General features: G+C 37.8%; 1 protein-coding gene across 1 annotated transcript in view; it reads right to left on the reverse strand.

Annotated features, from left to right (window-relative positions):
* Nucleotides 1-2139: 2139 nt before the first annotated feature.
* Nucleotides 2140-27845, reverse strand: part of camk1da (calcium/calmodulin-dependent protein kinase 1Da) — a 36465-nt gene continuing 10759 nt past the window's right edge. The window contains exons 2-11 of the mRNA XM_056748959.1: nucleotides 21000-21131; nucleotides 17415-17489; nucleotides 14716-14854; nucleotides 14514-14640; nucleotides 10881-10956; nucleotides 9030-9142; nucleotides 8064-8142; nucleotides 7370-7457; nucleotides 6313-6586; nucleotides 2140-6230 (exon numbers count right to left, since the gene is read on the reverse strand). Of these exons, the coding sequence (XP_056604937.1) occupies nucleotides 6100-6230; nucleotides 6313-6586; nucleotides 7370-7457; nucleotides 8064-8142; nucleotides 9030-9142; nucleotides 10881-10956; nucleotides 14514-14640; nucleotides 14716-14854; nucleotides 17415-17489; nucleotides 21000-21131 (1234 nt within the window). The 3' untranslated portion in view covers nucleotides 2140-6099. The remainder of the gene's footprint in view (nucleotides 6231-6312; nucleotides 6587-7369; nucleotides 7458-8063; nucleotides 8143-9029; nucleotides 9143-10880; nucleotides 10957-14513; nucleotides 14641-14715; nucleotides 14855-17414; nucleotides 17490-20999; nucleotides 21132-27845) is intronic.

The following is a 27845-nucleotide window of genomic DNA, read 5'->3' on the forward strand; positions in this document are numbered from 1 at the left end:
CATGAGCTTGTCTGTAATTCTCATTATTCACCACAATTATTATCATTAGAATCTCATTACTGTAATTGACTAGTGAAAATCATGCCGTTTGATCCATTGTTTTTAAATAAAAAATTTGCATAAATGAATGCATTACAGCAAAAACGATCACGATCCATAAATACTTTACAATTCAAATACTGTATTATATTTTCACATTGTCCTAATTCAAATTGGGGCACAAGTTTAATGATCAAGTAAGTAATGTCTCAATGCAAAAAGTCTTTATGGTACAAATGATACATATTAGTGTTTATCTTATGCAAAAATGTCATTTTAATATAATTTATGACCCAGATGTTTATGATATTCATGTTTTATGTTACCTTCCTTAAAGTTAAGGGAGAAAAAATGTCTCATCTTTGCTCCAAAAGAGCGCTTGGCATCACACTGAAATCAATTCCTATCAGAATATTATGCATGTCGTGCTCCATACAATTGATGCTGCATTTAACCTTTACACACAACACAAAAGGTAAACAGAGATTTGATCAACTTTAAGTTATTTAAACATGTTTTGGCAAACATGTTTGGAAATTTGGATGATTAGATTAGATAGGAGCTGCACCTGCATTGATGCATGGGGGCGTCGCCAAGATGGCCACTGGATACACTGACCTTACCATGCATTCAACTGAACAGGAATTTATCAATATATTTCAGAGGAATCATTGACATGTCTGAAAATGAAGATCAGTGTGCATCTTATCAACGGAACTTCATTGGTGAGTCCAGATCATTTCATCAAAATAAGGCTTGCTGGAGTTTGTAAGGACTGCTTATTTCATTCACCTGTGATCAATTGTTTCTCTTGAGATGTTGATTGAACTTGTACCTTAAAGTTATTGTAATGATGGCGTGCATTTAGTTGGATTTGTGTTGTTGTGGTGAGACATAGATTTATGCATGCAATGATAGAGGAGGATCAGGCATAAAAAAATATGTGCTCGACAAGAAACAATGAGCCACATGCCTAGTATTTGTACTTTTTCATCTCCAAAAATCTACTTTGTGAAAGTCGGTCACAGTTTGTACCCCTAACTGAAGTCACGTTCTAAACATGCAGGCTTTAATCCAACCTAATTGCTGACAAATGTCCTAATACAAACTCTTCCTCTTGTTTTCTTTCATCTGCGCCACTTTTTGGAGAAGTTACGTTTTTCATAACCCAAACATTCACTAGAAACCCCTCAGTGTCCCTCCAACAAAACACTATTTATTTATACCCCTTAGCAAACTCTTACATGTGCATGACTCACAATTTCCCACTTGTATGTTGGTTAAAGCGTTTACAAGTCATTCATTTAAAGAGGACAACGATGGGGAAATTCTGCAGGTCCCTCGGTAGCATACGAAGAAAAACAATATATGCTTTCCTCCCGGGAAATCTCAGTCTAATTTAAGATGTTTGTGTGTTAAATGAAATTGTGTACTGGCAGGCCTGCAGAAATACGTTTGGCACAGAAGAAGAATGTGAATCCATCCGATTGAACCAAAACACAAATAATACTTTACTGTGATGGATGAGTGGAGAGCATAAACTAATAGGATTCTTTGAAGATTGTTTTGTTGACTTAAATGTAAAAAGGAAAATTGTACTTACAATACTGTATAAGCTAAACCTTATAGAAAAACAAAAATGCAACTTAAAGTAACAGATAGTTTAAATAACTAATTTATCAGATTTAAAAAAATCACAGTTTTTTAATGTAGCCTCGCTAATATGTACCATGTTGGCCAGACACTTGCAGATGTCTGGGGTTGTAAGCGGTCATGCAGACCGGGATGATATTCACATGGTCTCATTCCTCGGCCACTATTTTGGATTCAGTAACAGGCGGTATAGCCTGAAGCGCCGAGGCTGGTGGGAGGCCGACAACATCCAGCCTTACTGCTCACTAATGAGGGAACATGAGGCGAACACCACTGATCACCTGTGGAGATCAACAGACTAAACTATTCTGAACCCACCACCCCAAAACCAATAACAGACACTTTCACGGTAAACAAAGCTCAACCGAACTAAAGCCGCTGGATCAAATAAACAATCTAGATTGCATCGAAAAACTAATAACTTGACTACTGATCCAGAAAGACAAATGATGATCATTCAGGATTTATTTAAGGAAAACGAAAAGGAAATCATTCTTTCCCCAATTGCTTTACAGCATGAAATATAAATTCTGATATGTGCAGATGATTGTCAAAGGCATTGTATATACAAGCCCCGTATCAACAGAAGATTCACATCACAGTAACGTTAGTATTCGTATGCCACTCCCAAAACATGGATCATCATTGTCACATGCATATGAGGATATAATTCACATTTCACTGGGCAACTTTTATTTCGGACAGGGTTGTGAGAGACGCAGAGATAACATCCTGCACTGTCAAAGTTGCATTTTTTTTAATGTGTATCTATATATATATATATATATATATATAGATAGATAGATAGATATAGACATGTTTCTTCAAACATATAGTTACATAGTGAAACCAAGTCGTTGAACCGATAAGCGCATTTAACATGCTGGCAATTCTTTATAAAATCATTCGATGCAGTTGCAGATGATTTAAGATCTTCAGCGACGTCGCACAGCAATAAGTCCACATTCAGGGGACGAGTTTGAAGAACTGCACAGTTACTGGGTAGCACAGACACCTGTCAGTCACAGCTTTTTCATCATAAGAGGCAAAAGTGACGACTGAGTTGGTAAAAAAAAAGGAGTTCCGGAAAGGTGCATCACAACCGATTGTAGTTCAATATTCAGTTTTTACAATAGAAATGTGATTTTTTTTTTTTTCTCAGCACGTACAGTTTACAACACAGAGCGAGAGCCGAATATACAGATTCAGAGTGTGCGGTGGAGTTTCAGAGAAAGGCAGTGCTTGGAGAACAACATGAGAGAGGAATGATCAAAATAAACATTTAGGAGAAAACACACACACACAAATCATCTCTTCGGAAACAACATGGAAGACACATCACAATCACGGTCTATTTACGAAGCTTTTGGACAAACGTAGAGACTGCTCTGGACACAGACCAACAATGATGACACTATAAGTAAACAAAACACAAATCTAACACAGATCAACATTTTTAAACTTTCTGTTTGTCCTTCATTGCACTTGTTGAATAGTCAGTTTTGTGTGTGTGTCTGTGTGTGTCATGGCACATGTGCGCATGTGTTTAGTTTGGTAGAATGTAAGTTAAACAGTAAAATGATAAAATAGTTAAAAGCGATTTAAACAAATATTTCATTTGAATTATTATCAATTATTTAAAGACGTTTCTGTTTGGCTTGGCATGGCATTAACCCACTGTGTCACTTCATTACATCATCCACACCTTTTGGTTTTATACTTTTGTTTACACAACACAGACAAAAGGACGAACACTCAGTATACGTACACTGACCCCAAGGTGACCTTCCAGGTTTAATAACATTCCAGGTTTAATATGACTTAAGCCTTATTGACAGCATCGGTGACACGGTACTGATTCTTGTAAATAATTGTTTCAATTTGTGTCCTAGTTTGTTGATGCGCTTACACTGGAAGTCAATGGGACAAGAAATGGAACAAGTATAGTTTCAAGCCACAAAACTAAAATATTAAACATCTTGACATAAATCTAGTGTGATAAAGTTGTTAACTATCATCAGTTATGTAGACTCCCTTTACAGCTTGAAGAACAAACATTTTTGTGTATTATAATAGATTTAAGTGCTTGAAAAATAAAAACGTATTATGTGCGAAAATTCCTTACCCAATATACTTCAATTGTAAGTGCAGGAAAAGGTTCAAGTTGTTTCTATAAACCCTAACGTTGATAAAGCTTAAGATAATAAACCTGAAACATCCATGACATTTCATGCTTGCACCGCAAGTGACTCAGAAAGTAGAAAATGAAATGTGCTGAATGATCCGTTAACACTAAACATATTCTGTAGCATACAAACATAAATCTTACTCTAATATTTTCTAAGATGGTTTGCAATGTTCCTCTATTCTGAGTATGTGAACTCATCTCATATTTACAGACGAAGACAAAACGCACCCGAAAATAGACCCCTTAGCATTAACCTCTTCACACCGAGGTGTCATATTTTAATATATACTGAAACGAACATTCAAGAAAGTGAAGAAAAATGCATGAAGTTATAAGATGGCACTTTGGAAAATGTCACATGTGTCCGCAGACAAGTTCTCCTGTGATATTAACAAACCGTAAAGGGCAAAGAAGACATCAGTCTCTTTCAAAAGCTTGCGGGACATTATAAGAGCCATCCGGGGACAGAAGACCAGTTAGCCGTCACTAATGAAGTGAATAAATCTACACGTAGCCCTTATACCGATGCTTAACTATCAGCCACTTCGTCATTTTGGAAATATGTTTACCGTCAATAAAAGTTATTTTGTTGCTTTCATGTCGTTTTAGACTTTACCTTAAAGTCCCAGTGAAATTATTCATATTATTTCGTGAAATATTGCAGCGCTTATAATAAACAGCTTATCAATGTGGATAGTTTTCTTTTAAAAATTCATGTACACTCATTATCTTCAGTTAAAATCTGCAAATGGACTTCCGCCCTGAAATGACTATCCATCTCATCTAGACAGCTTGGGCGGGGCATCCATTAACTCCTCCCCTTCGTTCCATTTCAAAATCAAGCAATAGATGTTTTTCCTTTTAATAATTAATTACTAAATCCAATTAATTTGCAATGAAAAATGCAAGCCACTCTTTTTCTTTGAATTTCCTTTTCACTCAGAATACGTAAGTAAAAACTATCGCAACTTCCGGTTCACGGAGACTTTAAACCATGTTACGTTCGTGTATTGTTTAAGTTTCCGAACAATCTCACGCTCTAAAGTCCATTGAACAAACCTCAATGTTTCAATAGCACCGAATTTGTTTGTGTTTCAAACCCATGGGGTCATCATGTAATCCCAAATGACGTGAAAGCAACAAAACTTTTAGCGCTTTGTGGTACAATCTTTATGAGAATGCTAAGACGAAAACAGCTGTCCATCGCACTAATCGACATAAATCCGACTGTATGAGACAATCTTGTACCATGTACGCATTACTATAGAAACCACCATCATGACGCCCAGTGAAGCTGCGGAATTCCCTGAGAACTCGTACACTGGGCGTAGAAAGACGCTGCCATGGCTTTTCGGGAGATTTGTGTGTACAGTATGTGTGTTTTTAGTATTAACAGTTGTACTATATTCAGTTATCTACCATCAACTACGTCTGTGTGTGGAGCTCACAAATACATTTGCAAAAAATGCTAAAAATTAAACATATAGCTTGTTTTAACCTCTAGCTTGATGTTAAAAATCGAAGCGCTAATCTCCCGTTCATCGTAATACAGTAAAGTTAATTCAGCTAACTGTTCTCGTGTATAGCCTATGTGCAAACAGATAAAGTCTCGACTCGAAAATGTCGCGAAAACAGTCTAACGTGATTTTAAAAGCACTTTTATAGGTCAGCATGAAAAATCCGTGGAAAGGCCCAACAGATCAGAAGTGGTAGCTAACAATACAATACATTTGTGAGCAAACGGGAAAAGAGGGAAGAAAGAGGGAAGAGCTAGAAGAGTCAAGCTATAGTAAGAAGAACGCTTTGATGTTGGCTCCGCCCTCTTTTAAAGGCGGACACAATCATGCACACTTTCGCACCTAAACCGCTGCGCTCTTTGACTTGTTTGTTTTTCCAAAAGGTAAAATGGCTGGCGAAGTTCATAGCACATTCATAGCAAAGACGTTACAGTTCTGTCCAGCCTTCTCGAAATGAAAGCTTTCCTGCTGGGAATCCCCTTCTCCTGCCGCTGCATGCATTGTGCCCTCTAGTTGCCTGGAGGTTAAATGGCAGGTCGGACAGCAGAGTGCATTAGACGCACGTTTTTTTCCAGCCTCTCGGTGGTTGCTATGGTGATGGATCAGTCCTCTGCCATCCTTTGACGGCAGGGCGGGGAGCGGGCTGAGGGGTGGGGCTTACAGGGCGGTGGCCTCCCAGCTCTCTCCCCGCAGAACCTGGCGTCACTTGGTCCCAGTTACAACTGTGCTAACAGACGTGACCGAAGGAGGGTGTGGCCTGCAGGGCTCCGCCCCTGAGGCGGTGGAGGAGGTGGCTGATGCCAGAGAACAGGAAGTGTGGGGTGGAGCCGCACCTATAAAAGCCAAATATAGTTCGGTTAATTTGATTAATGTAGTATTTTAAGCTATAAGAAAATACATCACTGCAGAACTTACAGTCTTTGCGTGGTACAGAGGCGGTGCCTGTCGCCATGTCATTAATAAGCACTGTATTCTGGTTCTGAGCTGCTTTGTGGTTTGGGCTGAGAGACGCAGTCACATTCTGTGTAGAATTTAATGTTTGGTTGGGCGGTGCGGTCGCGGTCTGGTTTGCGTTCACTCGGTTCTGGTTGGCATTGCTTGAATGCGTGGCATCCATGCTGCTGCCCATGCTGCTGCCCAACTGCAGTCTTCTCATGTGTCGAACCACGGCCGTGGCATTGAATGCTTGCTGGTACATAGATATGACAGAAGAGTTGGAAATCTTATGCCTTGATTTACAAAAAAGTTTTGAATGTGCTACTAGAATCCTTCTTTTAAACTAAAAAAAACGAAATTACTCAAATTTAAATTACACTTACTGAAGTATACTTGACGGAGTATATAGTATATTTGGTCTATACAAATTTCATTTATTCATTTTGCATTACAAATAAAAAAAAATCTCAATATATATATAATTTAGTATTAAAAGTATACTTGGCTAGTATTTTGTTTACTTTTGTTTGAGTAGCCTATTGTATACTTTTTCATAGTTTTGCATATTGTCTTATAAATGTACATGTTTAAGTTTATATCGTAACAATTTCGTATAAATAACACTGTATATAAACGGAAAACTTTGTATGTTAAGTTCACTTTAAGAAAACTTACAACTATACTTGCAATATTAACAACTAATAATAAGAATGTACTTCAAAGTGTACTTTCAAAAAAACAGAATTAGAAACAGTATTACCATAAGTTCATTTGTAGTATAGTTGCAGTTCAAACAAAAAAAAACTTACCGGTAAACAAGTTGTGTAATCAACTTTACTACTGTAACACTTAAAGTAAAGTATACTTTTAAAGAAATATCAAGTAGCATTAAAATAGTACATTTACAAGTATACTACTGTGAAACGATACAACCACATAAAGTACACTTCTTAAAAAAAACCTAAATCTAACTTATATGGGCTATGCTTACTACAATGAACTTGAAGTATACTCGTGAAGTACACAGTTAACTCACCCTCCATTTGCTTTTAGCAAAGTTTTTGCGCATTTGTCGGCTGACGGACTCATGGATGTTCTTGCAGAGTGCCGTGTCCTCTGCGATCCTGAAGAAAACAAATCGAGTGTTAGTTAAAATTCAAAACTAGTAACTCTTCACCTACTGACATCTTCTCTACTCTTAAGCACTTTGAATTACTGTGAAGTACGTCAGCTCTCTACAGATTTTCATTCCTTCTCTCCTGTTCTCCAATTTTCTTCTCTCTTGTGTGGTGAAGGCTTGTTAGCGGTGTCTGCAGAGCATGTGCTAATTACTGATTAGCGCTTTGGAATGCGTAATGCGAGATTAAGCGCAGCGTCTTAATTGGCAAGCGTTTATTCAGTTGCTTTTCTGTTATTCCTGAGAGAGATCTCCAAGCGTAATAATGGGGAGAGCGCATTCAATCTGATACTCATAACCTACACACAATCCCCGGCCGACACAGATAGCGTCTCTTTCGAATGCGAATCAAGTGTCACACTAATAACATGAAATAAACTCGGCCTCAAAGGGCTGCTCAAGAGGTTACGCTTTAATTGTTTTGCCACAGCTCAAGAGTTTTTGAGGAATAAATGACACTCTGACAAAATCAAAGTAAATCACAAATGATTTTTGCCGTACTCAAGCTGTAGGAAGCACTTAATGTGTAGGATCAGGAGAGCATGCAACTTACCAGGGATGCCGAAGGGCCTGTTCACATGTGTATCGCTTTAAGGGGTCTTTTTCCATCAAACAACTGATGAAGTCTTTTGCTGTAGATAAAACAAAAAACTGATTGTATGATTGAAAAACATACAGTACATACAGAATTTCATCGTGCATGCGATTAATCTCATAAAAACTTCTATCATGTGCATGTGGTGTTTACCGAATGCCAGAGCTTGTGCTCAGAGTTTCCTGTAAATCACACCGCTTACATTTTTTCCTCTCTTACACCAGCACGAAGAGTAACTGATGGATGAGTGAGTCAGTGAGTTATGAGTAAAATTCCCAAAAATTATTCCATTCGCCTAATTTCTGTGTGTTTCACAGTTACAGACACCGTATAGAGGATAGGAGGGAGTGGGGTGATTAAAAAAAAACAGAATTGGAGCTGTGGGTAGGCTACAGTGTGACAATGCCTATGTTAACAGTGATATATAGAGCACTGCCTTCAAGTACAGGATTTTAAAAATTAAAAATACTATTAAAAACAAGGTTGGCAGTTGTTTCAAATAATATATATATATTTATTCTAATTTGTTTTTAAATTATTCATAAATTCCTATAAAAGCACTGTTTACAAAAACAACTGTTTTGAAACACTTGACTGATTTCTCATGATGCTAAACATTTAATCTGAAGGTGTAATCATTTTTTTATATATATAAAAATATAGTAAATATAGGGCATAGTAAATTGCACAGTAATTTATTTTATTTGGAAACAAAAATGATTTTAAATTATATATGAAAAGGCAGCAAACAAGGGCCCATTACAGGTAGAAATCCTTTCAATCCCGTTTACTGTTTTTTTAAAAATGTGAAAAAGATAAATGAAAGATAAATGTTTTAAAACGTTTGTACATTTAAGTTATAACCATACAAGGTCATTTCTAAGAAATAAAGAAATTAAGACATAATTAATAATAAGACATTACCAGAATCAGATATATCATCCCAGTACGGTGAGTCAAACTCATAGTCGGCTTTCAGGATCTGCTCAAATAGTTTGGAGTCGTTCTCATCGTAAAACGGGGGGTAACCACACAGCCTGTGAGAAAACATTGAAGAATGTACAAAAATGATTCCTTTAACAGCAGTCTACAAACCTTGATTTAACACCTTGATAAACTCTCCATTAAGAAATTGTTCATCAGTGACTGTAAACCCTATTTACTGTCTGAAAAGCTGAAAATAAAGATAGCTGATTAATCCTGAGCAATATAAATCCATTTTTGTTTTCCTTATCACCCGAGACGTTAAAAAGCCTTTTCTCATGAGAAACGCAGGCAGTGGGGGTGAAAGGGATGGCAATTTAATGCCTGGTTTGGAGCCCATTAGCTTTGTGTTTTTCTCACATCGCGATGGGTTAACCAATCAAACGCTAAGAGAATTAGTTACGGTTTCAGCCGGTTGTCATTGCATTGATCACACCTGAGAGAGAGCCGACCAACCGTGACGGGGGGCTGGTGGGGGGTTATCAGTAAAAACACACACATGCCACATATCTTTAGCTTTAGGTGGTCTAACTACTGATTGCTGGAGATCACCAACATCTGTGTGTTAATACATGTCTCTAAGAAGACCACCATCACTTCCTGTCGCCGCATCTGAAAAATTTGAACTCTATGATCTCAGTGTTTGATCTCTGCTCAACTTTGTTGCATCGTCAAAAAATTGTTATCAGTGTCACTGCTTATATAAAATGTCGTCCCGTGAGCGATAGACTCTGCTGTATGCACGTGAAGAGGGTCAGATGAGGGCATCTGTGCGTGGGAGTGATGGGAACCGCTATCTCATCGGCAGCTTTGCCGTTTGTTGAAAGACAAGTGAATGTTTGTGTTGGCACGGGAGTCGACCCAGAGCACTCGAGAGCGAGGGACCAAAACAAAAGACAGTCCACTTAAATGTATATAGAGTTAGGGTATTTTAAAAACAAATAACAAACAATAACCATTTTAAATTATTTTTCAATCTCATGCATCACTTTTATACAAAATTATATCATCTTTAAAGGGACAGTTCAGCAAAAAAAGAAAATTCTGTGAGTAAATGAAGACAGAAATTTCATTTTTGGGTGAACTGTTCCTTTAAAAATATGTTGTTATAAGAATTGTATGTATAAAAGTGACATTAAATATTTGTACCTTAAAAACTAAATTTGTCAAGCCTAAAGACAAGTGATGTACGAATGAGAAAGCTAAAAGAGAAAATGGGGACATTCCTTATATACATATACTTTTCCACCTCTTTCTTGATTCTTATTATTTGTCATTGACCATTTATCTTTATTTGTTTCTACTCAGACTTGCAATGGAACGCTAACACACGTAAAAGCCCAGATGGTCGCAGCTCATTTGAAACATACAGTTTTTATAACACATTCTGACACTGAAAACTCAAGACGAAAATATAAAAAAAGAAAGTCTGAAAGGAAGATTAATTTCCCATAAAGCGTTGCAGAAATCTGTCATCAAACAGCATCTCATTTGCATGCGATACATTGACTTTCTCTTTTAATGACTCACAATCATCAAAACAATAACACCGTATAAGGATCCTTCTCAAAGTGGGGTGCAACATCTGCATCCGTTTAGGAGATGATGGGTCATTAAATGTAAGAGATGGTTACATACTCATTGTTCCAGTAATAATACTTTATAAACATAAGCAAGTGTTGACCTGTATTTATATTTCTGGTTTCATTTAAGCCAGAGACAAAGGATTTTCTCAGATTAATATAAAAATGCAGTGGGAGGGAGGAGGAGTGTTGCATTGTGGGTACTTACAGAATGTAGGCGATAACTCCGATAGACCAACAGTCAACGGCTTTACTGTACGGTTTCTGAGCCAGAACTTCTGGAGCTGAGAAAAGAAGTAAAGAAACGTTACATTTCAAGACTACAAAAAATCACATCATGGCATTTTTGTCTTATTTAGCAATTACTGTATAAAGGATGAACTTCAAATGGTGAAGTGTCTTTATTGACACTAGTGGGACCAAATTGAATTGCATGACATTCACACTATACTGTATGTACATTTTCTGTCCATAGAATAAATGACCGATGTGGCTAAATGAGGAGTATACATAAGCAAACTTTACTGATTATATTATCCCACAAAATGATTGGTAGTTGTTAATTAGTTTAATTCACAAAGTTTCAGAACAACATAAAATAAAAATGATAAATATTTACACATATGTATGATGTATGGATATGTATGTATGTGTGTGTGTGTGTGTGTGTATATATATATATATATATATAATATTTATATTGTATACGATATATATATATAATATTTATATTGTATACGATATATATATATATATATATATATATATATATATATATATATATATACACACACACACACAAATTATATATAATTCATATATATACATCTTGTATAACTAGATGCTTTAGATACATACACATATACATATATACAAAATCTGTGTGTGTATAATATATTATATTTTTTTTATATTATGTTCAATATAATATATATTAGCCAGACATGTACAGTATACAATTGTGGAGACCATATACGAACACCTACACTCACACAATCCTGTTCTTATCCACAGGAGGTTAAGGGGAATACAGGCGTCTCAGTCCTTCTAAATTTATTCTATTATTCTCTCCATTTTCTGCCACTACACATTTTCCTCCCTTCAGGAAATAAGCTTTCACGCAGCACACAAAAGCTCAGATTCTATGGCTTAGGGCTTCAGCAGGCCGTATTGAGTGTGTGTGCTCAGTTTTTGACTCATCTATTGCTTATGAAAGCTGCTTTCCTAAAAGCTCTTCAGATGAAACAAAGCACATTTCCATCAGAATTGAAATAAACTCCATGACCTTCTATTAACAGACCACCAAAACATACAGGTCAAGACGTTAATGTGAAATCTACTGTGAAACTGTTGTTTGTCAAGCTGTAAGATATTTAATAATTTGTAGTTATAAGAAACGTATAACTTCAGTATAAAGAAAGGAACAAAGAAAGATTAATCAGACTGAAATTCAATCCATCTTTCTGACTTAAATTATTTGTATTTTGTTAATTACAAACATGCAAAACGGGAGCGTTTGACTAGAACTTTGGTCTCAGACTACATTACACAATGAGTTAAATTGTGTGTCCGCAACAAACAACTGTTTTTGATTCACTTTTCTATTAAAACTTGTGAGTTTTCCAGTCGTAGGAATGCTGGAATGATTTCCAAGTTAGGGCTGCGATCAAAATAATCTCATCATCACATTTAAAGTGTCGTCTATAAATGAGTGTGTGAGTGAGAGAGGAGACAAACAAAAAAATAAGAGAGAAACTTGAGCAGCTAAAGCCCAAGACTACGTCGTGGTTGATCCTTTAAATTTGATTTAAAGAGCTCTCAGACCATTTCCATTTAAAGACAAAAAGAGGGTAAGCCAGACAATTTGTCCAGACATACACACATGCATGCACTCTTAACGCATGCCTTTGTGATGCTCTCAGTCTGGTATTCTTCTGATGAACACCAAGAAGAAACAAACATCACACACATTCTTCAAACACACAGCAGTGCCTGACCCCAGCCTGGGATGCAACTGGTTCCGGATTTGTTTTATAGGCACAGCGATGTTAAAAGGGTTTCCATGGAAACCTGCTCCTAAGGACGACCTTAAAACATGAACATGCATTATGTACTAAACTCAGCACGACGGCGACTCAAATCCTATTAAACACCACCAGATATGTGCACGGATGCAGGCATAGCAAGATCAAACTGCAGCAGGTGTCCCTGTGTTATACGCTGGTTTACTGGGTAGATATTTCAACCGTATAATGACCCTCACATGTTCAGGAGGAGAGGAATGTACAGGTTTAACGGCCCCACGAGACATTTATGAACACATGACTACACGTTTCTTAAATTGAATGTGTGAATTATTTATTTTTGAGGTGTACGTCACGTTCGGTGCTGTTGACTCTGAGTGATGCGGTCGCTCTGATGGAAGGGAAAAAAGGGGGCGACTGTGGGGCAGTTCTGTCAGTGTGTGATAAGAAAAAGCTGCAGGCTGAATGAGCTTTACAGCCAAATACATCCCATACGTTTGAGATTTGATAGAAAATGAAAATGTGTTTACATCCATCATACATTCACATGTTTTCTTTACAATAAAGTGATAAATATTTGTAACTTTGCGTTTAATGCCTTCTCAGGTTTGAATGAACTAAATATGAGGTGTTTGATACAAAATAGACAAATAAACCTACATTTTCAAAGGGGTCATATGACACAGCTAAAACGAATATTATCCTTTGTTTTAGATGTAATGCAATGTATATACACGATTTTAGGTTAAAAAACGCTTGTTTGTATCACCTCTTATCCCTGCCAATCTTTGTCAAAGCTCATGGCTCTGAAAAGCAGGGTGTGCTATTATTGGTCAATTCATTAATGTGTAGTGATTGGTGGAATACTGCAAGCGTGTGAAGAAAATGTAACGCCTCTTGCCATATTTGGAACATCAGGTTCCTCTTCAATTGTACTGACAGGTACACACACCTTACTTGCGTTTACATTTGGGCGGTCTTAGTCAAATCAGACCATCAACTGAAGTAGATTTGTGGGGATGTGGTTACACAAGGTGTTTCAGGTAGGTCTGGGTGAGCATTCACTTTTAGATCGAATGCATCTTTTGTTCCAACTTTTTAATTTTTGCAATTTTACTTGTCTAATACATGCATAGGCAACTTATAACACACCAAAGACACAGAAAAACATGTATTCACGCCATATGCCAATTATTTTGCAGAAAAGTAAACTAAAGCATATCAGGCTTTAGTTTTATCAGTTATTTTTTATAAGCTGTCATTCTCCTGGCTAACACAAAAGCTCAACTACACAACACGCCTACAAAATGTCCAATGCACCTTTGATAATACATTTAAAAAAGAGAGAACACATTTATTCATCACCTTTGGTAACTACTTTAAAACATAGATATGTAGAGATCTATCTTTATTCTTTTCTCTTACATCACAGAGATTAAATACGAGATATATAAAGAAACTTAACTCAAATCCTGCTTCTCACATGAATAGCCAACAGAACATCTTTGCAATTTCACCAATATTTGCCAAGGTACCAAACTCGTTCAAAACCAAAGGATCTGATCTTTGCTATCCACTAAATCTCACACAAAATCTTAATTTCAATTTTTTCTCATTTGGGTCTGACTTTCTAAATAAGAAATTTCAGGAGAAACATCTGATACTAAGTTCAAAGAACAGCATTTGTCCAACAAAATGCATGCAATAGATGCAATACCGGTGTACAATCCGACTCATTTGGCAGAAGTGGAGGATTCAAACCCGCAACCTTTGTGTTGCCGACGCAACGCTCTACAGAATCCGTTTATCTTTCTTACCAACATATCCCGGTGTTCCACAGGCTGTGGACATGACATCACCTGTCCCCTCCATCTTAGACAGCCCAAAATCACTGATCATGATCTTTGATCCATCTTGGGGGTTGAAATACAGCAGATTCTCCGGCTGAGAGTAGAAACACACACACATTAAAATCAATCCCATCAAACACACATGACTAAAGATGAATTGTCACCTTACCTTGAGATCTCTGTGCACGATGCCCATACTGTGGAGGTAGTTGACGGCGTCTAATACTTGTTTAATAAGCACGCTGGCGTCTTTCTCTGTGTAGAAACCTTTCTCCACGATGCGGTCAAACAACTCGCCACCAGATACACTGAAAAGAAGATAAAACCATTAATGCATAAACTGAAAATGAAATGCGTCCTAATACACCTGTAGGACTGCACAATTCTGAAAGCGGCCTATAGGGGGTACTGCATGCCGACTGTGATGATGAACAAATCCCCCACATCACAGAACTGATCCGGGACTTTATCTCTCACAGCAAACACACAGCTGTCAAAAGCACCTTGAGCAGAAAACTCCATTACATTTTCCATCTAGTTATTATATCTAGATTTATGCAAATTCCACCTCAAACAGCGACTTGAGTGGGTTGCGATATTGCTGTTGTGTAATCTGTTGCTGCAGAAAGAGAACAGCTCCTAACTTCTCACAAAGAGTCTTGGGCTGGACTGTTGGGTTCAAACTACTGCTTATATAATAGCGCCCCCTACCGGTGTAAGATACTGTCTTCTGTCTTTGTGTTTCCACCTTTGGATGCTTAAGACGCCAGAGAAAGATCTGCACTGTTATTAACTCAAACTCTTGCAGGTCAACACATTGACATCCTCTTCTCTTTCTCTGTTGTGTATCGTATCAAACGCTCGCGTCACACACACAAACATACTCTACATGCAGTGTGAATTATGGAGAGGCTTTCTAAACTGCGTCTGTTTGATCATACAGAAAGCAGCTTGGTCGTGTTTAAATATTCATCGGCGAGCCATATGCCAAAATGTTCTCCGTGTTTCTCTTTGTAATGCACAAACACACACGCGCGCACCCCTGCGCAAGCCATTAACAGGGGAAAGAGGGGCAGGCTCCGGGCCAACATTCAAATTAACACTCTGCAATTCAAAGTGCGATGAAGTTTCTTTCCAGGGGCGAATTGAGGACAGAAAATAGATGTTTCCTCTAATCCTCTATGAGATCCTCCCTCTCCCTTCATCCACTTTTCCCTGTTCTGATGGATTGAATGAATGTGGACTAGAAGCACAGCAAGTGTTTTCACCATCACAAAGATTTCAGCAGAACTGTAATGTCAGCTTGACGTCAGAGCTATCAGTTTCATTCACACTCTTACGGACACAATGTACTCTGATGCAGGAGTCTCATATATCAACATTACTTAGCGTTCTTAAAAGCATCACACTTTCTTTACAGATGGTTGCAGTGCTTGACTGGCAGGGACATTTTGCTTCCCATCCAAATGAATAATATCCTTTCTTATCATTTTACAAGCGGTCTCATTTTTATTCTTTCATGAGTTGAAAGAAGTCTAAAGATACAGGATGTCTGAGGATTATATAGTGATGTTTCAGGGCTTTTCAACTCCGGTCAGACAGTTTAGATCTAACCAAACACTCCTATCGGTCATTTTCAACTCCATGAGCTCGTTTAGATGTGTTTGGATCAAATTTAAAGACCATTCAAAATTTTTCTATATGCAGTGTGGTCTTATAAATTTCAACAAAATTATCCTCAGGGGTGACATGAAGTTATCCAACAGCAATGTGAAAGACGGACAGCATGCCAAGACACATGAAAACTGTGATTAAATCCGGGTTAACACAAAAATAATTTTTTGAGTTTTGTTTTCTTTGCAGTATTTGAGGTCTAAAAACATACAGAGCATCTTTCCTGTTATTTTCACCTGTTTCTCCAGTTTTCATTTTCTGCACATAAACACAAATAAAAAAATATGAAAATAATAATTTTACTTAAACACATGCCTATAAATAGTAAATTCAGAAAAGCTGAAAATAGTTCTGAAATGGTCTCTTAATTTATCTTAGTTTTTTCCGAGGCTATATACAGTCATATAGAATACTTTTATAAAGCTTGACTATTATGTATATAGAAAATATCTGTTTTTAGTGTTCGGTGGAAAAATAACATCATCTGGTTTGGAGTGACATGAGGGTTTAGCTAAATGTTCAGGTGGAATGGAGAGAGAGCTGTTATGCTTCACATCTACGCATTGCGACAGTCAAGATTTACATAAAAAACATAATACATAATGCTCCTGCGCTTGCCGTTTGTGCCTTTATCTGTGTTATGTGCTCTCTTTGTGTGCTTGACCTCTCTTCTGTTTAAAAACCATCGGACGTCAGGCTTGTCGAGCAGCTTCCGGATATGTCAGCTGTGTAGAACATTTGTGTGTGTGTTTATGCACTGGGCAACAAAATACGACTTTATATTGATTTACTGTAAGAAGAAAAAATGTCTCGTAATGAAGTAAACATTAGTCTGAAAAGATTTTCACTTATCGTTCCTGCTTGTACAAAAAGAGCCGAGGGGTGAGCGAGAGAGTTTGTGTGTACGTACATGACAATGAAGATTGGGATTGCTTTCATTCGTAAACAATAACCACTATTATGTTTCCTATGCAGTGAAAACAACCTCTCCGCACTATTTGTTAATGAGACGTAATTGAACTTCTTGAGTGTGTGAGCTTTACCTTTCACCACACACACTTCCTTTTGAAACCGTATGTATTGTGAACCGCACTATACAAATAAATGACTTGACAAAATGTCCACAGAACAAAGAGAAATACAGATCAGAATGACATAAACACATTTTAGGTTTTTTTTGTTGGTCATACTCACAGCTGCATTATAAGATAGAGATGGTTGGAGCTTTCATAGATGTCCTCCAGCGCGACAATGTTCTCATGCTTAATTCTGCAAAAGAAAATAGACAAAACACATTTGTGCGCTTTATTTAACAATATGAGGTATTTCTTAAACTTGAACGTACTCAGTAACATGTTTTTATATTTAAAACAAGATAAAACAATTCCCTACAAATTCCTCTCAATGAGAACTTTTTAAATATGATCTACATAACTCAAATATAAGATATTATTAATAAGTAACATTTTAACAATTCATAAATCACAAAACACATAATTATGCATATTATATTGCATATCTGTCAATAGATCCTTCAAAAAATGATTGCTTATTCCACCGGTTATGCTACTTTATAAATGTAATGTGTTTTTGGGGTAATTTAGCAAAAATAAATTCAAGCGCTTCTGCTCTCTAGAAACTTCACATCTCTCATGAAGAAACTACTTCCGGAGGGCGACTCAACTGCAGGAGGGACACATTTGTAATAAATAATGAATTCTTCCAATATGCAATTTTAAAAGTTTTGCGTGTGTATGTGTTTCTGGAGCAGTCTGGCTCACGATGACTCAGGGTTTGTTAAAGCAGTGAATTTAAGATAGGGGAGTATTCCAGATCTGCTCATATATAAATACTCTATTATACTGAAAATACGGGTGCACATTTCCATAAACTTGTAAAAGTCCAACAAACACGCTTGTGCAATGCAACGCAATGTTTTATGCCTTAAGTCCTCAAAGTTACAAACACCATACCATAGTCTCTTAAATATTTTGTATATATAATTTTATGTTTTATTATATGCCATAATGTATTCTGCATTATAGTGAGAGTGGGTTTTACCCGTTGTGCATGGCGTCTCGGGGCTTATTGATTTATAAACCGTCGTGACTCAATGGCAGTACAATTTCACAGCAGCGTATTGCTATCTTCTCTTCATTTAAAATACATTTTTCATCTCCGTTGAATAAACTGGCAAAATTTTCATCTTTTGTTTTTCCTCTGCGCTCCTTCTCCCTCTCCATCCCCGCAGTTAACATCTCTCGCTCTCTGCTCGTCATGGTAACGCCATGTGTGTGTACACATTAGTGTTGCATTTTAAGTGAATTCTGATCGGTGAGCCCAACTGGCACATGATAACAGGCCGGGCAATGACGCAAGTGAGCGGACAATAACAAGATGTCCAGCACGACACGCACACACACACAGATAAATGACATCAGCGAGTGTGGAAAGACAGATAATACATTTGTTTTCTATAATTGACTCTCTTTGTTCACATTTTCAGAGAAGGTTAATTCTCACAGGTGAGGAGGAAAATGTCTTTTCCCTAGATAAGACGGAAAAAGTAAAATTCAGGGAAAACATAACAAAAACGGATCTGTTCTGGGTAGAAAAGCCAGCTCTTCCTAGTATATTCCTAATATATAAGGGACCTACTGAGACAGAGCTGTGAGCAAGTGATTTGTTCATTCATTCCTTCTTGTTTAGTATCGATTCACCGTTCAGAGAACCTGGAATAACCTCTGATGCCACTCCGTACGCGAGCGAATAAGCACCGACATGCCCTGTCTTTTTTTTTCATTTTAAATGAAACCTGGAGGTCGATTCGCCCTTGACATATTGATTTTTTTTGTCAACTCATTATGGAAAACTTGTCGGCGTAAGGATTACACGGACATTCACCGCTTTAATATCTCTCTTTCGTACACTGACTGATTCCTTCCCTCTCTCTCTCTCTCTCTCTCTCTCTCTCTCTCTCTGTCGTTCAGCAGTGAGTGGGCAGAAGCTGTAGCACGACTTCGTCGCTGCCTCTGAAACCATCTTCTCTTTTGATTCACAAGGAAAAGCGCTAAGCAACAAAAATCCCTCTCTTTCCCATTAAATGACAGAAAAGCACTATTGAGTGCCAATAATAGAATACATTTAACAATGAAACATCTCGGACAGCTTGCTTTAAAAATCTCTTTTTCCACACACAAATAAACAGATTAAAGGCCTGCTAGGTACTTTTATGTGATAGCTCATACATTTCAGCAGCGTTCACATTATCTAATGTGGAGTGAGACTTGTTTCCATTGAAAAGAAATAGTAAACCAAATAAATTGTAATATTTCTCACTTTAATAGGAAGAGACAAATTCGATGTTGCCGGAACAAGTCATCCTGTGCCTGGTAATAACTCGATTGAGGTCTCATAAACTTTAAAGGTCCAGTGTATGAAATATACCAGCATCTAGTAGTGAGGTTGCGAATTGCAGCCAATGGCTCAGTCCACCCCTCCACCCTCCCTTTTCGAAGCATGTGTCTGCTTCTTTGCAGAGGAGATAACGTATTAACAAAATCGCTCTGTAGAGCAGTTTGTCCGTTTAGGGCTTTGGTAGAAACAACATGGCGAATTCCATGCAAGGGGACCCGCGGCGTATGTAGATGGAAATAGCTCATTCATAGGTAATAAAAACCTAACGCTTCATTAAATAAGGTCTTTATAGACCTCCGAAGACATAGTTATGTTTATACTTGTTTTAAAAACGACACATAGCACCTTTAAACCAGCAGCCCAGGACTTATGTGTTCCTCTTGTTTAGTGAATCCCCTGTTAGGAAAAACTGAATTGACCGTGATTGACTGTCTCTTAACATAATATTCGTACGTATTAAACTATATTAAACTAGATTAAACTATAACCTATAGGGGCATCTCATTATCTCTTTTGTAGATGCCAAAGAAAGCTCTCTTGCTCTCTCTGCGTATCATTATGTCATACATAGGAAGACAAACAGGCAAGCAAACTCGCTTTCGTTTGCTCGCTCTATATAATTACAGGCCTATGGCATCACCCCGGAGACGGCAGTCGAGCTGTCAATCATCGGGCTGCTATAGTTTAAGATGTAGACAGAAACGTGAAGGACAATTCTGTGCGCTCAATCTTCGGGGTACTATCGCCGTGACAACAGAAATTAGTGTGAGAATCAGAAACGGATGTATTGCTGAGACCCATGGGAAAACACCTGCTGTACACACACACACACCATATGTAAGCAAGACACAAAGAACACACCTGCTTCCATTTGCAACCAAGGTGGGAAAATACCTGAGATATCATGTTGAGCTCGCTGCTTTTTTTCGATCTTGTATTTCACTGTTTTTTAAGCTAACAGTGGTTTGTTCGCTATAGTAGTACCATAAGTATGCATATTACACACCCTGGTCATATCCTGGTACCCTGTTTTTATTTAATTAGACTGCCCAAACAATATCTGACTGAATTAAAATGCAAAACAATTTTATTTAACAATAAGCACATCCGTAAGAACATCCAAACAAAGCCCAAGCCTCCATCCACACATTGCACACGTACGGCTTCACACAGAGAGAATATCTGCAGGAGCTTCCCTTCTGAAATTGGATGAGGGCACCAGAGTTACCACGGTAACTGGAGGTCAAACCTTAGGCAAACAAGCTCCTATCAACTGGCAAACTGAGTGTAGAAGAGAGGGTGGATGCGGTTGCCATGGGAACAGGTGTGGTACTGAAGCGAGGTGCCGGAAATCGAACTCACTTGTGCAAAACGGCGATTTCGTTCTCGATGCTGCTCTCCTTCCCCTTCAGGGCCTTTTTGGGAATGCACTTGACAGCGAACATCTTTCCCGTGGCCCTCTCCTCCGCCAGGACCACCTCTGAGAATGCACCCCTTTTGAAGAGAGAGAGAGAGAGAGAGAGAGAGAGAGAGAGAGAGAATTTATGGACACATTTTTGGCTACAGATTTGAATATTAAATGATTTTGATGACTCTCATGCCCAACACACCACCATGGGGTCAGAGACCTTAACTTTCTACTTTAATCAAAGCACGCCCGTTATAGCTCAGACTTGATCAGCACTCTGTGTGACTGTGCCCGTAGAGAGGTGGCTTGGTGCCATGGGGTGTAAAAATTTTTAGAATACCCATTTGCTGATGAGGTCCCTGAGAAAATCTCCACCTCATCTACCATCTGCCGCTGCACATAAAAGCTTTCAAAAACACCGAGCAAAGAATTAGGGAATATTTGCTTAGGCAATCGCAAACTGTTGCTATGCTCCTGCATACACAGAACGCATTGAGCGCACGCAAGCACACACTTGTCAGCATGGATGTGCATTGGGTCACGGATGTCTCCTGTTTCTAAGTCACAGACATGACCATTGACCATTTTTTTGTAAGTGCCGGTGGATTGAACCCCTCTCTCTCATCCCATCATGTCACGTCTCTGTACACTGTACTGTATGGCAAAAAACTCCTTGATTCAAGGCCAATAAAAGATTATTTTGAAAACAAGTACTATGTGCATATTCTAATATACATTCAAGTTATATATTTCATCAAGTGTAAGCAAACGTCTTGCGCTATAAGCTTTAGCTAAAGACATACTAAACTTACTGAAAATCAAGAAGACAAACGAAGGAAAGAGGACACAGAGATGGAGAGCACCAGACCAGCAAATACAGCGAGAGGTAAAGAAAAACCATGAATTTAGCCACATGCATTAAAACACCGTCCCCACCCACCACGTATATACAGTCAATGTAAATGACAATAATTTCAGACCTCAGGTGAGAGACTGACGCAAGCTAGATTTATATGATATGCAAGATGCTCTGCCTGTTAGGTGTAATCAAGCGTGTGTTTTTCTGCCGTGTTTGTTGGCGTGTGTGCATGGCAGGCATGTCGAGACAAGCGCACTGGAAAATAATCAAACTAGATCGAGCTACACCAGCAAGACCACAAGCAAATATCTACATTTCATTTCTGTCTCCACATTCATAGCTGCAGCGGTGAGAGAAAGGCCCGCATGCACGCAGGACGAAAATTGTGTTTGTAAATGCAGGTCAATTTGTGCCTATAAAGCGTTTTTTGCCTTAGTGCCGAATGACTGAAATTTTGTCAGCATGGCTTCAGCGCCTCTGTGATTTGACTTTCCCGATGCTGTGTGCGGGTATGCCAGCTGGACCACTGCTGAGGAAACTACTCATCAATACGTATCGACAAGCGTGCATCATACGGGCTGTGCAGAGCTGCAGTGAATGTCAATCAATGACTCATACCCCCCCACACACAAATCTCGCTGAAAGGCTTCTATGCTGCCGTGCTCTCCTTTAGGGATCAGTTGACAAATTATACACAAAACATCCACTTATAACTGCTGAAACTAGAGAGAGAGAGAGAGAGAGAGAAAGAGAGAGAGAGAGAGAGATGTTATAAAGCGGACAGGATTGAGGACCCATTACAGAGGCTTCAATGAATGGTAATTACACAATGCATCTGAAACTATTAAATAAATCATGTTAAAACGTTGCGCTTGGAGATCTGAAAAAAGCAAAGCATCTGTAGTGCCTTTTATTGAAATTGTATGAAAGAAAAAAAATGATATCTGAAATGAAGAAATAAGGGAGGGGGGAACTGGGCAGTAGTCGTGTACTGCTTGCATACATAAACTGTACTAATAAGCTTAATATGCACGTTTCATTGTTGTCCAGTTATCAAATTTTTATCAAATTTATAGCAATAAGAACTTTTGTCAAACCAATATAATAAGAATTGAGCATGTTTTCACAAAAAATGCAAAGAATTATGGGTTATCTGTGTTGATTAGGTATGCATGTATGCATGCAAGTGTCAGACCTGAGCAAACCTGTTTATTTAAACAAAGGAATTTAACAAAAAAAGACACTAACCAACTTCAACTGTATAAAGAAATAGTTCATAACTATATAAAAAAAAACGCCACAATGTTGCATTTTAAGTGATCTTTAAGTTATCGTTACTGTATAATTGGTCAAATCTCACTTCCCGTTATCGATGATAATGTTTATCTGAAATAAGTGCGCTAGGGGAATTTCCCCCTTACTGAAACCCGTTACAGACTTGTCTCCATCAAACTCTTCACTCACTAACTTGATGTAGAAAAGCTCTAACAAACGTCACAGTCTTTTTGGATTTTAGTTATTCATGCGTCTTCTACCCTTCAGTCCAAATCCGCAATCAAAAGAAGGGCGAATGGACAGACTGATGATGCAATCAACCAGCAACTAGACACGCCAACATAAAGGAAATCTGAAACTGTGGACGCTATTCATCACCGAGACTACATTAACTTGCAAGTGCAAAGCTGCTTAACACATTTCCATTTGAGATAACATGGCTCATTCCATTAATTTCCCCTTTAACTATTCAAAACAGTTTTTCGTCAATTTATTCCAGTGGAATCATTCCCTGAACCGAATTTAAAACAGCCAAAAGTTCAAATAAAATGATCGAAAAGCCCGGAGCAATTAACCGTGTAACCAAAGATAGTCCTAAAATGTGTTCCCTAGACTTGAAAAGAAGATATTTAGAAGAATGTTTGTTTGAAGAGTTCTGGGGCGCCATTGACTACCGTAGTTCTTTAGTTGCCTTCTATTGTAGTCAATGGTGCCCCAGAACGGCTTGGTTTCCCACATTCTTCAAAATATCTTCTTTTGTGTTTAACAGAACAACAACTTTAGGGTGGGTAAACGATGACGGAATTTTGCATTTTTGGATGAACTGTTCCTTTAAAACGTGCTAGATTAAGTGAATTAGCCAAACTAATATACCATTAGCTTCAACACATTTATTGCAATCATTTAATTCTGACCCCTTTCAGATTAACAAAGCAAAAACGAATATAAACTGACTTTACTTTTTCTCATCGATTACAAATATGTGTTAAATGCAATTTATTTATAACTTTTTTTGCACCGACCGTTATGCGAATTTAACCCGTGAAGATATAAAACCAAAGATCACATAGATCAAGCACACACAAGAAAAACCGAACAGTTACACCAACCCCAAAACACATATGCTTGGTCTCACATTCTCATTTTAATAGCCTTGTTGCCACGGCAGCACTTCTGGGTCTGATACGATGTGTCTTACTGTGCTACATGCCAAACAAATAAAACCCAACTAATTTCATTTAGAAAAACATACAGTAACCTGCGGTAAAACATTGTCTTAGCTTTGTATTCAAGATAGACCGCTTTCTTACTCGATTTATTAACCGACCCACCCCCAAACCAATACACAGGATACATAAATCTCCACTCCATGAACACCATCATTTATTAACCTCGACATAATCGTTGCGATCGGTTTTCTTTGCCTGGAGCGATCGATAGTCTCCCCTAAGAAAAAGGATGCTCTGTCAAGACTGTCAACCGCTTGTGTACAATCATTCAACCCTCGACCCTTATTCAGCAATGCCACAACAGTGTATAAATCTGTAGATGGCTTTACTTGTAGATGTTTTGGTGCCAAGAATTTTTTATATTTTCAAAACATCTGAAACGTTTCAGATCAGATCAAAGTGCCCTGCGTGCTTGTTGCTAGGAAACCTTGCAGCCGAAGCAGTGAGATTCTTTATTGATCTGACTGTCCAAAATAATGTATCGTCCTTCCGTTAGTAACGGCGGGGGGATGTCGTCCATCTGTTAGCTTAAGAGCTACACAGTGTTCGAAAAATGTTCAAAATACAATTCATTCATTTCATTACTGTGAATGCAAACCAAGCCGAGGCTGCAACTCTGTTCAACTTTTTGACCGAGGTTGTTGAGATGCATTCTGGGATTTTCTTTGTCTGCAACGTCAGAATTTCTGCATAATGTTGCTTGAGCAAGACTGTTGTGCTTTTAAAAGCTGTTTAGGTAGGAGGCTATCCTGCTTTCTTTGTATTAGCAAATTAAAATAATGAATAGCCCCCACACTCCACATACGTTTGTGCGCTTGCACACTCAGTGTTTAAGTTTATTTGCTTGTTAAGCCAGACGTAAGGTTTTGACTGTCATGATCTCTGGTGTGAGACATGGCGTGAGAACCCAATTGCAGGCAGACACGGACGGTATAGATGGAACAAGGGTGTTTTATTAAACATAAAACATGAACAAAACTAAACAAGCAAAACAAAACCCACGAGGGGGGAAAACAGACAGGATGAAATATAAACTTTGACAGGAAACACTGACTAACTAAACTACGCAAACAAACACTGGGATACAAACACTAAACTAAGACTAACTAGATACGGGGAACAGCAACACGAGCAGCATACAGCTTACAGAGCATAACATCAAACAGCATAAACACATTCAATGCACGAGCAACGAGACAAAGAAACATGAGGAGTCTTTATAGGGGAGGTAATTAATACTAACTATGAAACAGGAGGGTTGGGCAATGACGCGACTTGAGGAGAGTATGGAAGACCGCAAGGGTCAAAAATATCTCTCCTCACAAGAAACAGAGGATTCTGTATGATTCCACCTCAAAACCAAGAAATACCTGACAAGGAGAGGTGGAACCATGACATTTGACTAGAAGGGATACAGCAACCTCCACTGCGCACTTCAATTCTGCATCATTTTTGTCACGCTGAAAACGTGTCACGCTGTTGATTAATATTTTTTTCATCTTGTAATGCTGAAGGTACTGCGGTGCTATTATTGTTTTGATATGTACAGTTACTTCTTTAGTTTGATATATGGAGAAATCGAAAGTGAATGAACCAGGGGCTTTTCTGAACGACTCTGCGTAATGCTATTGCAGTTTTTAACACAGCATTACTGACCTACCATAGTTATATATCTTCATAACGAAATCCCCCATGGTCAGTCAGCAATTTATTACTCATAATTTATTCAAATATTGATGTCGGAGATTCCGTGAGCCTAGTGACTAGTATAGCCTATACTTTGAGTTAATACATGTTACCCTTTAATATTTATTTATTGGGGTAAACCCCTTGAGATGAAACATCTCTAATACACAAACTATGACAACACGAAGAATAACAAACACAAGTCCACATTACAACAAAACAAACAAAAATTCTATTGATAATAATAACAAATAATGGATTTAATTATAAATAAACAAGAAACAAACCAGTATTTGAACGATGCCAGATTCAATAGAAACATTTACAGTCCAATACAAAATGTTCTAATAAAATTTGATGAAATGATATAACGGACCTAATTTCATCAAGTAGATTATTCCATGGAGCTTTAAACATGAAAGCTCTTTTACTCATTATTTTCTTAACACGAGGAACCAAAAAATAAGTCCGAACAGAATGTCTAATTTCCTAATTTGAAAAATATGGTATAAAATATTGTTGTAAATAATCAGGGTAATTAAAATAAATTAACTTAAAAATAAAATAAAATGAAGCCAATGAATCTGTCGCCACTGGAGTGTATCATAAATTATACAGTGATGAGAAGAAAAAGGACAACCCATAACAAATCTGCAGTCTGTAAAATACTGTATAGTAAGTGAAGCAAGTTCAGTTTGATATACAACTTCACAATAGTCAATAATAGGCAGTATAAACAAGTTTCGTACGAACACTATATGAAAAGCAATTTCGGGATAGATATGAAGTACTAATACCAAAATGAACCTGACGTAAAACAAAATTAATATGAGTTTTAAAGGAAAGTAAATAAACCAAGATATTTGATAGTATCCACTTTATAATCATCTTTACATACAATGACATTATTCATAGATTTCAGTTTCTGTCTAGAACCAAAGATAATCCAAGATTTATTTTTATTAAGCACCAATTTATTATCCTTAAACCAATTTTGTCAAATATTAAAATCAGACTGAAGAAATGACTGAATTTGTAATGAATCAGAATTAGATACATATATAACAGTATCATCTGCATAAAGTTGTAAATATGTAATATGAGCAAACGGTGCTCATAAACAGCTGTTTAATCTGTAGCCCCCCTTGAAATGAACAGATGCTTGGACCCTAAAAAGGTATTCCTTACGTCACCACTTAACAACCCGATAGTGTGATTCATCCCAACACGAGTTTAAGGACGTTGGCAAGGATAAAAGTGCATGGGTGCGATCGATAAGGTGCGATCAGAGATGTGTGTGTTAAATTGTTGACGTCTCCCTAAGGTCGTGACTCATGTGAAGACAGGTGGTTTGCAGAAGGTTGTAATTTCCGTCAAAAGCCCTGAGTCACAGAGCAACACATTTAAATTGAAGTTTTGAGGATTGTTCACACACACGCTGGAATATAATCCATCTCTGTGTGACTGTGTGTGTGTAATTGTTTCAAGTCAAGAGAGGATGGCTGGTAATTGCTAAAGTCACGGTGGCATACTCCCTGTACCACAGCGGATCCGGAGCATCCATTTGGCGTTACTATGGTTACAATGCAGCGACGATGTGATAAGCCCGTTGACAAGTGTACGGAAGAGATGGATGTTAGACAGATCTAACAAACGCACGGAGACCGAGATACGGCGTTCGGAGATCGGTTCATAGAGCGTTCAGCGGCACAGCTACATTAAAAGAACGCTCACTCTGATATTGGTCTTGC

Source organism: Triplophysa dalaica, chromosome 5, assembly GCF_015846415.1.
Source record: "Triplophysa dalaica isolate WHDGS20190420 chromosome 5, ASM1584641v1, whole genome shotgun sequence".
Classification (NCBI taxonomy): Eukaryota; Metazoa; Chordata; class Actinopteri; order Cypriniformes; family Nemacheilidae; genus Triplophysa; species Triplophysa dalaica.